The following is a 17588-nucleotide window of genomic DNA, read 5'->3' as shown; positions in this document are numbered from 1 at the left end:
GAAGTCCTGCTTTAAATACATGTATTTTGTCCCCTCAAAAAGCTAGTTTTCCTTTCTCACAGTTTATTTCTGAAACTCAGGCTTTCTCTATTTCTGATTTTGTACTAAAATATACAAGGGTGGTGTTTTTCCCCTCATCCAAAATAGCACTGCGTCTTAGTTTCCAAAAGAGTACCATCTGCATGAGTCTTGCAGTGTGTTTGTGTTCCTTCTTACAAAAAGCTCCCACACTAGCAGATAACCTGGTATGTGTGTGTGTGTGGTTATTTTCACTAGCAGCATTGATCTAAAACACCTCGCTCACTGTTACTGGAAAGGGAAGGCTGCTCAGAGTGGTGTTTTGAAGATCGGTGCTGACCTCTAACCTTTAATCACATCATGGCCCTCCTGGAAAATGATACTGTCTGGGTGCCTCACTTGGAACTGGATGTAGCTGCTTGCAGTGGGAGTGATTGGCCTAAGGCTGGGGCTCTCGCCACTGGTGGCCAAGGGACCCAGGTGCCAGCCCACCTTCCCTGGTGGATGCACTAACTCTCCATTCAAGGGGACAGGCACTTAAAGATAGGGCGATACTGAACTTCTCCATTCTCCTCTGCCCTCCTAGCAGCAGGTAGAAAGCAGGGTTTCTGCACCTCCTGCTACTGACACTGGGGCTAGGTAAGTCTTTGCTGTGCAGGGCTGTCCTATACAGAGCAGGGTGTTTAGCCTCGTACCCGACTGCTACCCAATAGCACTCCCCCACCACCATCTGTGACAGCTAAAAATATCTCCAGTGCTGAATGTCTGGGGTGGGGCAGAATGACCCCAAGTTGAGAATCAGAGGTGTCCTTAGAGTAGCCAGTGGCTCTCAAACTTGACTGTGCATCAGAATTCCCTGGGGAGCTTGTTCAAGCACAGAGTGCTGGGTTCCATTTTCTCCAAGTATGATTCAGTTAGTCTGGATAGGGGCTGAGAATTCTCGTATTTGATAAGAAATCTCCCAGGTGATGCTGACGCTCCTTGACTCTTGAGAGCCGCTGGTGTGAAGGAAAAGCATCAACTTAGAAACTGGGAGAGTTTGTCCTGTTCCATCTCTGACAGCAGTCGTGTGACCCTAGAAAGGGCGCTATGATTTTCTTCTTTGATCAAAATGAGAAGATGGGTCTGGCATTTTTCGCAGGTCGCTGCCTCATTAGTGAACTCTGAAAAACCCTTCCAAGCCCATGTTCTTCTGATACAACACAGTAGTTCCTGAAGTTTGGGTCGTTCAGTGCCTGTGACTTTTCCATTCTCTTTTTTCTTTCTTTCTTTTGTTCACCATCTACTGTGGGATCCAAGGAAGGTAGTACTGTAGGAGAGTTGAATGGTTTGAGAATGAGATTTAGAAAATAACCAAGGGCTTCTCTCCTGTCAGCAAGTGCACATCTTTTTAAAAAGAACCACAGTTCCAAGTTTAATCAGCTACCTACCGAATCCCAGCCCAGTATCAGCCATCCATGGAAGGTCTTGGTCACTTTGTCCTCATACCTGTTCATGAAAGCCAATTTATTTTTTCTTTTATCATTTGTGTTTTGGTGTCCCTTCTAAGAAACCACTGCTTCACCCAAGGCCATGAAGATTTACTCTTATATTCTCTCCATAAGAGATTTAGTTCTCACATTTAAGTTTGTCGTCTATTTTGAGATCACTTTTGTACATGGTGTGAGGCAGGGGTTCAACTTTATTCTTTTGTATGTGGGTATTCAGTTGTCCCAGCCTTTGTTGAAAAGCTATTTTCCCCACTGAAAAATGGAGTCCTTGTCAAAAACCAATTGCTCATAAATATATAGTGGTAGTGAGTCGTTTCAGGCACGCTGAACTTGAGGTCGCTGTGCGCTCTCGCTTTGGGACTAAGCTCCACGTGTAGGGAACCATCTCTTCTACGTGGAGCTCAGGAATCAGCAGAGTGAGCTCAACGATGACTATCCACCTGTGGTTCACAGTTATGCTGCCTCATCACCCACAGGCTCAGACCCTCTTTGCTCTCATGCAGGGACCAGTTGGTTCTCTGTTTAGTGATGCTCTTCTACTGGGGACTCTTTCTTTACCTGATTCACTCTGTTGCTTACAGTTCTATCTGCATAGTGACACAAATTGAGGAGAGCACTTTCCTTCTTCCCAAGAAAGGAAGTGTTTATAAACAGTGCCCTAGAGGTGCTTGGTTAGACATCACAGCCGGTTCAAGAAAGCAATGCTAGTGGACACATTGGATTTTGATCTGTCCATAGGCACATGGGCTCCAAGGTGTAGTGTGTTTTTATTTCGTATAAAGGGTTTCGTTTGTAATGCCAGGCCTGGCGTCTTTCTGTGTGCAAGTCACAGTTAGAGAATTTAAAAATGTTATTGCTAATGGACTTGGGCCGGTCAGAACTCAGTGAAATGAAGGCCCTCAAAGGGGCCCCTAGTTAGAGCTATATAATGAGTAACTGAAGAACTGAGGGATCTGAGTAAGGAGAGGCAAGACTTTCTGAAGACCACCATCTTCAAGGAACTAAAAAGCCACCTGGAAGAAATAAGCCGGTTCAAAGAAGTGCAACAGGGAAGACCAGAGCAGGAGGTAACATCCCCTGGCCTTGCCCACCGTAAACGCAAATCAATCTATCCAAATAAAAATAAATGAGTCAAACTGTGTTTTTCACACCTCTTTTCTGGCACTTTCACCTTAATGCCCCAAGTGCCCCTTCTGGACTTTATACTCCTTAAGGCCCAACTCTCGCTCCTGTCTGTAGCCCTAATCCTAGCCCCACTGTCTTGCACATGCTAGGCACTAATATACACATTGCATGTAAAAATTTCAGCAGATATAATACAGGAAAACAAATAAATAATATATTTATAACACAGAAGTCTACACTTAAAAAAATTCACATTTATTTGCCCGGCCAGCATGGCTCAGCAGTTAAGCATCAACCTATGATCCAGGAGATCACGGTTCGATTCCAGGTCAGGGCACATGCCCGGGTTGCAGGCTTCATCCCTAGGAAGGGGCATGCAGGAGGCAGCCGATCAATGACTCTCTCATCATTGACGTTTCTTTCCCTCTCTCCCTCTCCCTTCCTCTCTCTGAAATAAAGACATATTTTAAAAAATTCACATTTACTGAAATTATGCCAATATTAAATAGTTCACACTACCTTTGTTGTGTAAAATAATATCCATATGTGTTAACATTGCCTAAACCAATCACAATGTACATTTCTCTCAAAGACAAAAGCATAATAAGGCCAAAGCACTGACCTCCAGGGGCTCTTCCAGCTCAAAGGTCTAAAAGCCTGTGACCATCACTCCAATTTCTCTCCTGTCCCACCTCTAAGCTACCCACTCTGAGACTAAGCAAAATGTTTACAACCGGTCAAACACACTGAGGACCAGTGGCAGACAAACTTGCTCACACGTGTCTACCACAAACTATAAACCCTCCTGTCTGGATCCAGTCAGCCTCTAAGCTGAGACGGCTGTGGTGAACAAGAAAAGGTCCCACACAATTTGTTTCCTTAAACATAATACTCTCATTTCCTTTAAAATCCAAGTCTGATCATTTCATGTCCATTCCCACTGTCTGTTTCTCCTGGTTTTGGATAAGTCTTATCTTCTCAGACACTGGACCATGTCTTATTGCCACTCATTGTACATGAAAACTCTACAGACGATCTGAGGCTCCTCTAGAGAGGATTTTCCTTTGCTCTGACCGGCAGGTGGGGCGGGGTTAAACACAACCCCAGGGCACCTGAATGCAATCAGAGATTGCGATGGTTCAGAGCAGTGCTCCAGTTCCCAGGGCCGGCTGGCTTCTGGTTCACCCTTGTCCCTACACAGAGCCCTCATTAAACCAGGGGTGTCTGCTAGGGCTCCGCCTCCTGGGCAGGTCCTGAATACCATTTTTTTAAAATCCTCACCTGAGTATATATTTTTTATTGAAAAAAAATTTTTTTTTGAGAGAGAGGAAGGAGTGGGGGAGGGAAACACTGATGTGAGAGAAAAACATTAATCAGTCACCTCCCCATATGTGCCCCAACCGGGGATTGAACCTACAACCTAGGTATGTGCACTGACCAGGAATCGGACCTGTAACATTTTGGTGTCCAGAACGATGCTCTAACCAACTGAGCCACCAAGCCAGGGCCTAAACACCAATATTTATCTTCCCAGTCCCATGAATCTGCCTAAAGTTCTAATCATCTTTTCAGCTGACAAGCGCTTCACGGGAAGAAGTGGTGCCAAATGCCAGGCTTACCTGCCCACCCTCCCAAATCCCGGCTCTGCGAGTCCTTCGGCTGCGTGGTTCTCCTACACCTTCAAACTGACTTTAACATTTCACCTGCTCTTTTTCTCAGTAGGACTAGTCCAAACAAGCTGATAACCCCTCGACGGAAGCAGAATCCCCAAATCCAACACAACTTAACACGACCTTTGTTACAACTGACCCGGAGGGGACCTTTCCAACGCAAATCACTCTAGTTGGTCTCTGCAACTTCTGCAGCTTTGAAATCTGAGTCTTTCCCAAGGAACTACCCATATCAAGACTGGATGAAACCATCTGGGGAGCGGGAAAACAGAGAATTACTGCTGACTAACGGAAAACCATGAAATCCCAATGAAAACAAAGCATTAATCAAAAGCAATGTCATCATGAATTCCACGCTACCATCTAACATGCTTTACTGCCGGAAATGGGACGTGGGGCTCCATTTAATAAGTGAGAGAGCTGGTGACTCCTGGGTTCACACGGAAGATACGCAGCAACGTTGGCTCACAGTGCCTCCCCACCTACAGGCGGACTCCGAACATGGGCTGCAGTCTCAGCCTAGTCCAATGATCTTACCACCGTCTAAAGCTCAGGCCCGTTTCCGCTGTACTGAGTAGGATCCGGGGTCAAGGTCACAAAAACAAACGACACATGAGTCAGACAGCAAATACTCTTGCCTGCTTCTGCCTATAACTGAAGAGGGAAATATTTAATTAATTTACTTTTTAATCCTCATCTGAGGATATTCTTTCCATTGCTTTTCAGAGGGAGTGGAAAGGAGAGAAAGAAACACCGATGTGAGAGAGACACATTGACTGGTTGCCTCCCGCACATGGCCTGCAACTGAGGTACCTGCCCTTGGCCGGAATCGAACCCAGAACCCTTCAGTCTGCAGGCCGTCGCTCTAACCACTGAGCAAACTGGCCAGGGCTGCAGAGGGGACTAAGACGGAGGACAGCGAAAGACTAGACCGCCAGATAAGAAACCTGAGCATCATGTTCCTACCACTCCACTGCCTGTGAGCCTGAGGCAAGCGACTTCTGGAATCTGTGCATTTTCCTATCTGAGCAACAAGGGACTGTGCATAATTCAGCAAACACTGAGCGCTTCCTACATTCCAGGAACATGGTTAGATGTTGAGACTACAGTGCTGAACAAGCCAGCCCTGCTCCTGACCTCAGCACCAGGTCAGCTGTCCTCAACTCTGGCTGCCCATTTAACAGCCTTGGGCCGAAACAAGACAAAACACACCTCTATCCAGATTAACGGAATCTCTGAGCTAGGGCCCTGACACTGGGGGGAGGTCCGGGCAGAGGCCTTTTCAAGTGTTTCTGATGCCCAGAGAGGGTTAAAAACACTGGACTTGGAGGATTTCTAAGTTTCTGAATCTAATTTTCTATGATTTTACAAATAAGATTTTTTTTTACAGGTCAAAAGCCTCCCAAAAAACCCTGTGGTTTCATTAATAATTTGGGGAAGGGTGACTAAGGGTAAGAGATGCCTTGCCTGCTAACAACCCTATTCTGAAGGCAGTATTGCCCCTGAGTGACTTTTAGCCTCACTTCTGCCTCCTGGGATTCAAATTCAGAAGCCACAGGCATCCGGTCATAAACGAGATTCCCCCCCAAGGGGCAATGCATGCCTGAATCCTGCTGTTCTGGATTGTCCCTCTGGGATAAAGTACTGCTTACTAAGCTGTGGTCATTCATGACTTTTGTCATGTCTGTTTAGCATGAATGCTTTTACTTAACCTTTTTCTTCAAAATCAACTAAGGAGAACAATAAGAGTGTTAGATCTCCTGAATATTAATCATACCGCAGAGGCTTTAATTAAAAGTGAGATGTTGGCACAAGAATAAACGCAGACCAATGGAACACAATAGGAAACCCAGAAATAGGTCAAATTAATTAAATATGAGGAAAGATGGCATCTCAAAACACTGGGAGAAAATGGAATTTTTATTGATTGATTGACTGTGAAGAGCTAATTGGCTTTATTAAGTGATTCATGAATCGGGCAGCATCTTGTCTAGCAGCTAGAAGGGTGCGCCTAGAAAATGGAATTTTATTATTATTATTATTTTAATCCTCACCTGAGGATATATTTTTATTGATTTTAGAGAGAGAGGAGGGAGAGGGAGGAAGGGGGGGACAGAAACACTGATGTGAGAGAGAAACACTGATCAGTTGCCTCCCCTATCCAGCCCAACCGGGGATGGAACCCGCAACCTTCTGGTACATGGGATACTGCTCCAACCAGCTGCGCCACCCAGCCAGGGTGAAAAAGGAATTCTAATAAGTGGTATCGGGATAGCTGAAAAATCAGACAGAAAAGGAAAAATTGGGCTTGGCCCTCAAACCACATAGCTAATTCCAAATGGGGCAGACATTTAAATGTTTGAAAAAAATGAAAAAAACTGTGTATACACAAGTACTAGAAAAAACAGGTGAATTCAACCTAGGAGCACAGGAAAGTCTCCAGCAAGAGGCAGTGAGTGGAGAGACTGGGAGGAGGAAACCTGTTTACTTTCTGCTTGGTAAGAAGGCCCACAAAGTCACGAGCGTTAAGAGCCCCCTCTGCAGCACGCCGGCGGCCACCTCTGCGGGACGGAACCCGGCTGCCCAGGCTCTGCCCTGCTGCCCCGGGAGCCCTCTTGGCACCCACAGGAACTCCTGTAGTGAGGACAATCCTTCGTCACAGGACAGCAGTATGGACACATGCTTCTTCCTTTCTCCCTGGACACTAGTCCTAACCCATAATGGACATCTGCACCGGCTCTTCCTCCTCCCACTTCATTCCCCTCCCCGCTCCTGCTCCCAGAGGTCCCATGCCCTCTAAACTCTCACAGGAGCCTTTGTCTCAAGTACAGCTTTCTGGGAAACCAAGTTAAAACACCGTGGAGTTAACAAACTAATTTTTTCTAATACACAGGAAAAGAAAAACCTCATTATTAAAATTAAAAAGCCTTCCTCAGGAGAAGCAGCATGCCTCCCTACTCCCTAAGTGGGGACTGAAGAGTGATTTCCTTGGAAAGGGGGCAGTATGAAAGGGGAATGAATGACTTCACAGCGATGACACGACAAACACGAATTCAGCCACGTGATCAAGGTCAACACCAAGTCATAAATCCTGCGGCAGCACCTCCCTCACACGTGATGAATGGAACTTCATCACTGTGGTCCTCCTCCCTAAAACGTATCACCCAGTCTAATCGTGAGAAGAACACGAGAGAAATTCCAATTGAGGGGCTCCCTACAATATGCCTACCCAGCACTCCTTCAAATCGTCAAGGAAAGTCTGGAGAAGTACCACATCCAGGAGGAGTCTAAGGAGGTATAACAACTAAATGTCATGTGGTGTCCTGGAGGGGACCCTGGGACAGAAAAAGAACACTGTGGGGAATAAGGAAACTTGAACAAACTATGGACTTTGGTTAATGATAATATATCAGTATTAGTTAAGTATAAAAAATGCACCATGTGAGATGTTAACAGGGGAGACTGTGTATATGTGGGCAGGGTATGGGACTCTGTGCAGTATCTGCTCAATTTTCCTGTAAATCCAGAACTGTTCTAAAATACAAAGTCTATTAATAAAAAAAGAACAAAAGCTTTTAAAAAACTTCCCTCCACCTCTGGCTGTGGGGGCTGGGATCTGCATTTGGAAAGAGATACATGCAGTGAGTCCTATGCACAGTAAAGTCTGAGAAATACCCGGGACACTGAGAGTTTATAGGACATGTCCTTCAAGGAAGTAACAGAAAAAACCCTCCACGTATCAGCAAACACAGCATGTCTCACGGCAGCGTATGAAAACAAAAGACAAAAGCACTGCTCCCTAGCACTGCATTAATCCATTAGGCACGCAATGAAACAGCTTTCACTTTGGGTGCCAGCTTCGACTGATTGGGGGTGGCTGCCCGGAATGCTGCACCTGGAAGGACCCAGGCCAAGCAGAATGAATGGCATGATATACTGTCCATTTTACATACCAGGGCCAGCGTCAATATTTATTAAGCATCTAGCAAGTGCCAGGTACAGTGCTAAACTCTAGGGATCCAACAGAGATCCATATGGCATAAATCTTTATGAAGCACAGGAGAAAATGTAATTACAAATACGGCCACAGAAGAGGAAGTACGAGACGACAACAGGGAAAGGCCTTGGCCAGGCTAGGGGCCAAGCACTGCCTCCTCAAGGAGGTGGCATTTACACTCAAATTTGGAGGCTAAGAAGTTTAGCAAGGTGAGAGGGAAAGGGGGTGGACTTTGGTGAATGCATGTATTAGTCCATCAGATCTTTTCTTACTTAAGGATTCCTGGAGAGAGAACTAAGATCAGAGCAGTAGGCACAGCTCCCCAAAGAGAGGCCAGGGCGGAGGGCAGGCCCTAGAGAAGGTTTAAGGAAGGGACCCAGGGCAAATATATCACTAGGGGGAGAGGACTGGAGAAGGCACGTAAGGGGCTTCCAAATCCAAGCTCCCGTAAGGTAGGTTGTCCAATGTTTCTAAAGGCACCAGAAGGCGTGTCTCTGGAGCTCTACACAGGCATGCCTGTTTTACTCTAGAACGAGACACACACATTGGCTCATGCCTCCCCCTTTGCCATGGCTTCCATGACTTCCATAGCTAACTGCACTCAATTACAGTCACTATTTGTAAATACTCTGGTACAATGACCTCTACCCCTGAACAGCATGCCTCCCATTTTGTCTTTATTTCAGTAGTTCTACTTTGTGTCTCTTAGAGACAATGTCCCTGAATTTTTTTTAGAAGTTGCATCAATGGCAATGGTTTCTAAACCAAATAATGATCATGTGGTCGATAAGTTATACAGTGATCTGAAAGAAAGGCAGGGTATTTGAAATCAGAATTGTCCCAGGTTTTCCAGGGTTTACCTTTCTCACAGACACAACAGACTGGGGCGGGGAGGCAGATAACTAACCTCTACTGAACACTGTTAGCCAAGAACGTTCTAGTGTCCTCATCTGACCCTCACAAGCCCTGTGAGGGTGCAGATGCTCTTTGTAGAGCTCTAAAGATACGTGTTCTGAGTATCGTTAGAGACAACGGACAGCTCACCTACCAAGAGCTTGGTGTAGGAAGCCCCTTACACACCTTCTCACTGATGTTTGAGAAGGTTAAGTAACCTGCTGGATGTCCACCAGCTAGTAAGGAGTGGCTCTGGGCAGAACCCAGGTCTGTCTGACTCTAAAACCAGCCTGCTTAGAATACAGGGGGCAAAATGTGGGCTAATCGGAGTTAAAGAAAACACAAACTTGAGTCACAGCTACCTTAACCCCAAAGCCAGGCGTAAAGATGTCTTTCACACAGCCTTAAAGACAAAGACAGTCCATCTTCATACTCAGGAGCTAGAGAATTCAGGTACAGGGCTCCCCCAACTGGTGAGCACAGGGAGCCACACCATTTCCTTTGATTCCTTTCCTAGTCCTTCCTTTGCCTTTTTTGGGGGGGGGAGGGGGGTAGGTGGAACCTCCAAGTTAAGACCAGGGTTAAACTTCCTTTCACTAACTTTCTCTCTCTCTCCCCCTTTCTTCTTTGTTTAAAATTAACATTCTTACAATATGTACCAATAGTTCTAAAAATGTTTATACCATTTGGTATCAGTAATAATACCATTTTGCTAATTTACCTTAAGAAGACAATCAGAGATGCATCCTGAGATGTATGGACACAGACATTTACCATCATGTTATTTTCAATGAGGGAATGCTAAAAACAGGCTAACTGTCCTGACACTGGGATACTGGTAAATAAATTATGGTATATCATGTGATAGACTATTATCAACTATTTAAAATGTTTTCAAAGAATATTTACAACAGAGAAATGCATACATATTAAATGTAAAATGTCCAGCCTGGGCCAGGGTGGCTCAGTGATAGATCATCAGCTCATGCAATGAAGGGTCATGGGTTTGATTCCTAGTCAAGGGCACATACCTGAGTTGCAGGTTTGTTCCCCGGCCCCGGTTGGGGCACATTCGGGAGGCAACCAATCGATGGTGACTCTCTCATATCGATGTTTCTCTCTCTCTCTCCTCCCACCTCTCCCTTCCACTCTAAAAATCAATGGGTAACAATATCCTCAGGTAAGGATTAACAACAACAAAAAAGTAAAATGTCCAATACAAATGCATAGTACAATACGAAGTTTGTAAAAATGTTACACTTACACATGAAAAGATTAAAGGAACGGAACCCCTTGTTTTATGTGATTTTCCCTAACTGGCAGGATCAAGGCTGATTTTTAAAAAGTGGTGACTAACTTTTCCCAGTTTTATTGATATATAATTGATACACAACACTGTATAAGGTGTAGAGCACAATGATTTGACTTACATATACTGTGAAATGATTACCACAGTAAGTTTAGTTAACACCCTCACTGCTGCATTTTATTGCCTTCTTTATACCTTTCTATGTTTTTAAATTCTCTACATTCAACATATATGCCATTTAAATCAGACAAAAATTATTTTTTAAAAGAGAAAATTGCCACCAGAAATTATTTCTACGGGGATTTTCTCCTTTTGGGTTAGGAAAGAAAAAACTGTACCTTTGAGAGGGGACCAGTGCCCTTCCCACATCAACCCTGATGTGCCAGACATGCTATTTTCAAAGTTACCAGCATGTTACTATAGCAATTCTGATAGAGTCATCTGACAACTTGGAGTCATCAAGCTTAGAGTCCACTGCAAGGTTTAAACCTAGGTACTACACATATTCCCTTTAAAGGGAAGCAATCTTTATGAGAAACAGTGCTGATATAATTTATTTTCATGGAGCTTATTTATGTACAATTATAAAACTAGGTCTAAATTTTCTGTTTACATAACTAGATACAAACAAAACTACCAAACAAGTAAAATTCAGAATGACATTACTTTAACAAAAGGATGAAGCTGCTCAAATTAAAAAGTCATTACCCACAAGGTAAATATGATGATGCACTGGTCTAGAAACAGGTAGACGGAACAACAGAAGAGAGCCTGGAAAGATATACACGGAGAAGTCCCACAGCCCCCATAGCTGGTCTTCCTAACGTTGACTTCTAAAGAGGAAACTTCTGGAGAATGCCCCCCTGCTCCCATTCTGCAGCACTAAGTTCAGAAGTGTACTTGGACCCAGCAGGCTAACAGTGATGAACAAAGACTATGTCCTGTACCCTGCAATCACACTGCACTCTGTTACTCCAGACCTCCGATATGCTAGTCTGGCCATGACTTACATACAAGATTGGCCTTGACAGGGGCAGGCAAGCTTTCTGGGGACTGGAGGTGATCCTCACTTAGATATTACCAGCTGCAACTACCCTGGAGAGTATTTTAGCATCCAGATGTTTGTACAGCCATTCAACTTAGAAAACATGGCTGATATCTCTACCGATATAGTCAAGTATCTGATCAACAATTTTGAATAAAAATATAATTTTGACCTTTAGCTCATATTCCAATTTGAATAACTTAAAAAAAAAATTCTTACATATAAAACAGAAAAACATCTTAATATGTAACCAATCTTCTAAAAAGAAGGCTATTCTAAACATAAGAAATGATGGGGGGAAAAAAATCACAAAGGAAAAGATTCAATGACATAAAAATCTCAAAGTTCTTTATATTAAATCTTTTTTTTTTTTTTTTTTAAATCTTCACCCGAGGATATTTTTTCCATTGCTTTTCAGACAGAGTGGAAGAGAGGGAGAGAGAGAAACACCGATGGGAGAGAAACACAGATTGGTTGCCTCCTGCACGTGCCCCAACCAGGGCTGGGGATTAAGTCTGCAACTTAGGTACGGGCCCTTGGCCAAAATCAAACCCTGGACTCTTCAGTCTGTGGGTGGACACTCTAACCACTGAGCCAAACCAGCTAGGGCTATATTAAATCTTTAAAAGATAAAGGGGAGAGCCCGGCAGGTGTGGCTCAGTTTGTCGAGTGTTGTCCCATGCATCTAGAGGTTGCTGGTTCGACTGCAGGTCAGGGCATATGCCTGGGTTGCAGGCTAGATCCCAGGTAGAGGGCGTGCAGGAGGCAGGGGAATGGATGTTTCTCTCTCATCCATGTTTCTCTCTCTCTTTCCCTCTCCCTTCCTCTTAAAAAAATCAATTAAAAAAAATTTTAAAGATAAAAGATAGTGGGAATATTCACAGAATAGACTGTTCCCAACAGACAAATAACTAAAGTATATAAACAGAAACATATTGTATATTATGTATGTGGGTTGTTTGTTTGTTTTTGGTAGAAAAGGGATGCAGAAGAGGATCTAGTAAATGTCTGTAAAGCTTTTAGGGATGGGAGGTATTTGGGAGAGGGGAAGGTCTGGTTCCTTTCACCTCCTTACCCATATAATCCAGTAACAGGCAACAATAAGCCCTTAAAAATGATTTTTGAATGAAGATATGAAAGTGCTTTAAGGTTCTGTTAGAAAAAGGTCTGTTACAAAAAGAATTTAGGCAGTAGGCTAGCAAACAATGAAAAACTCAGGAACAGCCTTAATTATCTGAGTAACTAATTCAACAGGACTTTTTTGCACAAATGTGGACCCGTGCCTCAAGTGGTCAGCTTCTTTGTTAGGGTGTCTAGGCCTTTCGGAGACACTCCTTCAAAGGGAGAGTCTGGAGGCTACATTCCAGACCTTTATCAGTAGGTCACACCCAGGTTTTCTCAGGAGATTACCTCTGTAGAATGATGTGTTATTTTCATTTAAAAAATTCAGAAATGAATAAAGAGGGAACTGTTTTGCATAGATAAAACAAATTGCGTATCTGTATGCAAATCAAATGAGCGGACTATAGATGTAATGAATAGACATAATGAAGAGACCCCCTCGACTCATTTAGGTCCATCTGCAAAAGCCAAGTACTTGAGGTCCATGTAAATAGACCTGCATAGATGTTTAACTATAAACAGTCTGCAACCAAAAACCATGTTAAACTGTCAGCAGCATTTAAAAATGTCTGTGTAAAAAACAAATGACTTGCCCTGGCCGGTTTGGCTCAGTGGTTAGAGTGGTGGACTGAGGATCCCGGGTTCGATTCTGGCCAAGGGCACGTACCTCAGCTGCAAGCCTGATCCCTGGACCGGGTTGGGGTGGGTGCGGGAGGCAACCAATAGATGTGTCTCTCTCATATTGACGTCTCTCTCTCTCTCCCTTCCACTCTCTCTGAAAAGCAATGGAAAAATTATCCTCAGGTGAGTATTAAAACAAAACAAAACAAAACAAAAAAACAAACGACTTAAAGGAAAAAAAACTGGCTGACTCCTTTTGGAAAAAACACTTAAGAACTTTCATTTCTACGGCCACATTTTTATTTTTGTTTTTAAAATCTGATCCAAAAGAATAGAACCTGAGAATGCTATTCCACTATTGTTGACAAAAAAATTAAATGCTCTATTCAAGAGAACCTGATAAATGATAATTTTTATCAAATAAACGATAAAGGAAATCAAGACAGGAGAAAGAAATATGGAAACAAGAGGAAAGCACCCACTTCTAAAATCCTTTGCTTTACAGTAATCATCTGAACTAAATTATCATATTTTCAATTAATTATATATTAAGAGGAACTAAAAATTTATTCTTAAAATTATCTCAATTACAGGGCTTCTCACGGACACAGGCAACCTGCTACAGTTCTGACAGAACACAGGAAAATAGGTAATATTATTTCTGCGGCTTCTGAAACCTGGCAACTTAAATCTCTTCCAGAATTAAATACAGACTCAGCCTCCCCCTGAAAATGCAAAGAGCAGGGACTCTTATTTCCAGTAACTATGGGTGAAGTGAACCTGAACAATCCTCCAGCTGAAGAGAACTAGAAAAGCAGGGGAAAATAGAAAAAATATATGCTTAGAGGCTTGGGGGAAGAAGGCATGTCACAGGCTCTGAAAGGTGAACTCAGTGTTTGAGGCTACTTTCCCTGGGGGCGAATGCTAAAAGCTGGGAGCTGGGTTGGGGAGTGAAGGTGCTGGGAAGAGGTGCTAGGAGGGTGAACAGAGTGGGCTGGCTCTCACAAGGACTGTGGCTCAGCTTAGAAAAACCTCAGTCCCTGCAACTGGGCTGAAGTGACTCCAGATCATAAGTGCCCCATTTGCCTAAAAAAGCAAATGTGAGTTATGGCTAAAAGAGAAAAACATCTTAGCCCTCAAATTATTTCTACAAACAATTTTGCAAATACAATGTCCAGCACACAATTAAAAACAACAACTAGGCACGCAAGAAGACAACAATATGAATGAAAACCAACAGAAGCAAACACTGGAAACGACTTACAGATACTGCCATAATCAAACTTTAATCATACACATTGCACTCAAGGAGATAACAGAAAAGATTGAGCATTTTGGCAGATAACTGGAAACGATAAAATGAGAAACAAGTAAAAATTAAAGAATAAAAAATATGTAAGTGAAATTAAAAACTCAATTGACAGGTTTAATAGCAGATTATTCATAGCCGAAGAGAAAGAGGTAAGTGGGATTATTACAACAATGAAGGACTGAGAGACGGACAGAAAACACGGAAGGTTAACAGACAGAGAAGATATAGTGAAATGTTCTAACATGTACAATTGCAGTCCCAGAAGGAAAGGTGAGAGAGAATAGGGCAGAAGCAATATTTGAAGTACTAATGGCCAATGACGTCACCAAATAATGAAAGATATGAAGCCACAGATTCAAGAAGCCCAAAGAACCCTAATTACATGTTTTTAAAAATTGATGAAAACCAAAGACTAAAAAACCCCACACAAACCCAACATTTTAAAAGCATCTTGAAAAAAAGGCAGACTACAGACAAGTGACTTCTTGACAGAAATAATCCAAGTCAGAGATAATGAGGTATCTTTAAAGTGCTAAAAGGAAACAACGGCAAGTCAGGAATTCTGTACCAACCGAAAATCCCTTCAAAAGTGGAGAAAAAATGTCCTCAAATTAGACTGTGGTAATGGTTGCATAACTCTGTGAAAATACTAAAAACCACTGAACTGTATACTTTAAATGGGTAAATTTTATAGTATGTCAGTTATATCTAAATAAAGCTGTTTTTGTTTTAAATAAAGGATAAATAATGACATCTGCAAACAAGCACTACAAGACTGTGTCACCAGAAGACCTGCATTAAAGAAATCCCAAAGGGTATTCTTCAGGCGGAAAGAAAATGACCCCAAATGGAAGATGACAAATGCAGCACTGCTGAGCTATGGGTAAAAGATGACTCTTTTGATAAACAGCGCTGAATAAATGGTGCTGATAAAAAATAAAATTTGACCCATTTTTCCCAAGTTCCACAAAAATCAAATCCAAGTGGAATATATAGATCTTCATTTGAAACGCAAAACAGTAAGATTTCTAGAAGATGATAATTATAGGAAACTATCTTCTCGATCCACATATATATATATAGAACTCTTGCAACTAAGGAAGAAAAATACATGTACACCGCAAAAGAAAACTGGGCAAAACATTTGAACAGGCACTTCATAAAAGAGGATACCAGATAAACACGTAAAGATGTTCAACCCCCTTCCTTAGCAAGAAACCGCAACCGGAAACCACAGCGGGACAACGCTTCACACTTACAACTTCAGGATGGCTAAAACTGAAGACTGACAATGCCAAGTGCAGACGAGGATGTGGCGCACAAGACCTCGCGCTCGCGTGCGGGTAGGAGTGTGAGCTCCTACAAACGCTTTAGCAAACTTGGTAAGGTACTAGCTGCTAAAGTTGAAGATAACGGGTATCTTCTGAGCTACAAATTCCACTGCTTGGTATATTCCCAACAGAAACGAATGCACCCGGAGACACCTAATAGTCCTCACAGCATGAACAGCCCAAAGCTAGAAACAATTCAAACGTCTACCAACAGTGGAATGGATCAACTGTGGTGCGTTCGTACAACGCAAATACCATAGAGCAATAAAAAATGAACAGTTACAACACAATGAATTTCAGAAACATCTCGAGTGAAAGAAGCCAGACACAAAATAACACAGAAAACGACAGACACTATAGTTTTTATGCGCTTAGAAGGTAAAATCACACACACACGCGCGGCAAGGAAGTGATTATCCCCAAAAGTGAGGGCTGGGCCCCCTCTGGAGCGGGAACTCCGGCTGCAGGACCCGGTGGCCAGCAGCCCCCGGGGGTGATGAGCCCCGGGTGGTAGATCCGGGTCCTGCACCTCAGGGCGGGCGCTCAGAAAGAAAGGCCGGGGCCGAGGGAGCGGGGAGCGAGGCGGACGCGGCTCCCGCGGAGAGAAAGCGCCGCCTCACTAGGAAACCGGGGGGCGGCCCTGAGCGCCGGCGCCTGCACCGGGGCCGCTTCGCCCGGGGTAGAGCCCGGGTGACGGAGGCGGAGGGCGGGGGCTCGGGCCGGTCTCCTCATCCCGGCTTCGGCCACCATGTGCCACCGCGCGGCCGGGGCGCGGCCACACCTGCCCCGGTCGTCGACACCCCGCAAGGCCCGCCGCGCCCGCTCGCCCCGGAACGCCCCCACCGCGACGCCCCCGGGGCCCACACCGCTCTCGACGCCCCCACGTTGCCCCCGGAGCCCGCCCGCGCCCCGCGCCGCCCGCCGCCCGCCGCGTCCCCTCCCGCCCAGGCGCCCGCGCCGCTCACCTCATTGTCGCTGCCGGGCGGGCGCGCGGGGCCGGGCGCGCGGCGCGGGGCGTTAGCGGGGGAGCCGGCCCCGGGCGCGGCGGCTCCGCGTCTCGCTGGGCTGCGGGGGGCAACGGGGGCTCATCTTCTCGGGGCGGGCGCCCGGGCCGCTAGCTGTGGGGAAGGGCTGCGGCCGCGGCGCCTGACAGCTGGGCCCCGGCCCCTGCCATCTTGGCGGGCGCGTGCCCGGCCGGCGTGTGCGCGCGCCGCCGGCGAAGGTGGCGGGAGGGCAGGGGAGGGGGCGGCGGCCCCGGGTCCGCCGACGGAGAGGCGCGAGGGCGAGCTCGGCCCCCGGGCCGACGCGGAGGGCGCGTCCCTCCGCCCGCTGAGGCGGTGCGCGAGCTGGGCCCCTCCGCCCGCGGCCGCTGAGGAGAGAGCGCGCGCGGCGGCCCGAGCCCCACACAAAAGGCGCGGGGCCCCACCGCCCGCGCCTCCGGGAGAGGGGAGCGGGGCGGCACGCTAGGGGGCGGGGCCGGACGCGAGGGGCGGGGCCTTGGGCGGCGGGGCGGAGCTGTGAGAGGCTGGGCGGGGCTTCGGGTGAAGAGCGAGATGTGGGGGCGGGGCCTGGGCCGGATGTGGGCGGGGCGGGCCGTGGGGGCGGGGCCGAGCGGGAGGAGCGCGCCTGGCCCGCACGTGGAGCGCCGCGCCCC

At 45.6% G+C, this 17588-nt stretch overlaps 1 protein-coding gene across 4 annotated transcripts in view; it reads right to left on the bottom strand.

Moving 5' to 3' along the window:
* EVL (Enah/Vasp-like) overlaps nucleotides 1-17381 on the bottom strand; it is a 99200-nt gene extending 81819 nt beyond the window's left edge. Inside the window, exon 1 of one of the 4 annotated variants that reach the window (XM_081118286.1) lies at nucleotides 16900-17381. In XM_081118286.1, the coding sequence (XP_080974412.1) occupies nucleotides 16900-16904 (5 nt within the window). In that variant the 5' untranslated portion in view covers nucleotides 16905-17381. The remainder of the gene's footprint in view (nucleotides 1-16899) is intronic. The other 3 variants (XM_081118283.1, XM_081118287.1, XM_081118284.1) reach the window with 3 other exon arrangements.
* Between the last annotated feature and the right edge of the window lie 207 nt (nucleotides 17382-17588).

Source organism: Miniopterus schreibersii, assembly GCF_964146895.1.
Source record: "Miniopterus schreibersii genome assembly, chromosome: 1".
NCBI lineage: Eukaryota > Metazoa > Chordata > Mammalia > Chiroptera > Miniopteridae > Miniopterus > Miniopterus schreibersii.
The sequence above is the reverse complement of the archived record's forward strand: the minus strand, read 5'-3'. Positions and strand labels throughout refer to the sequence as shown.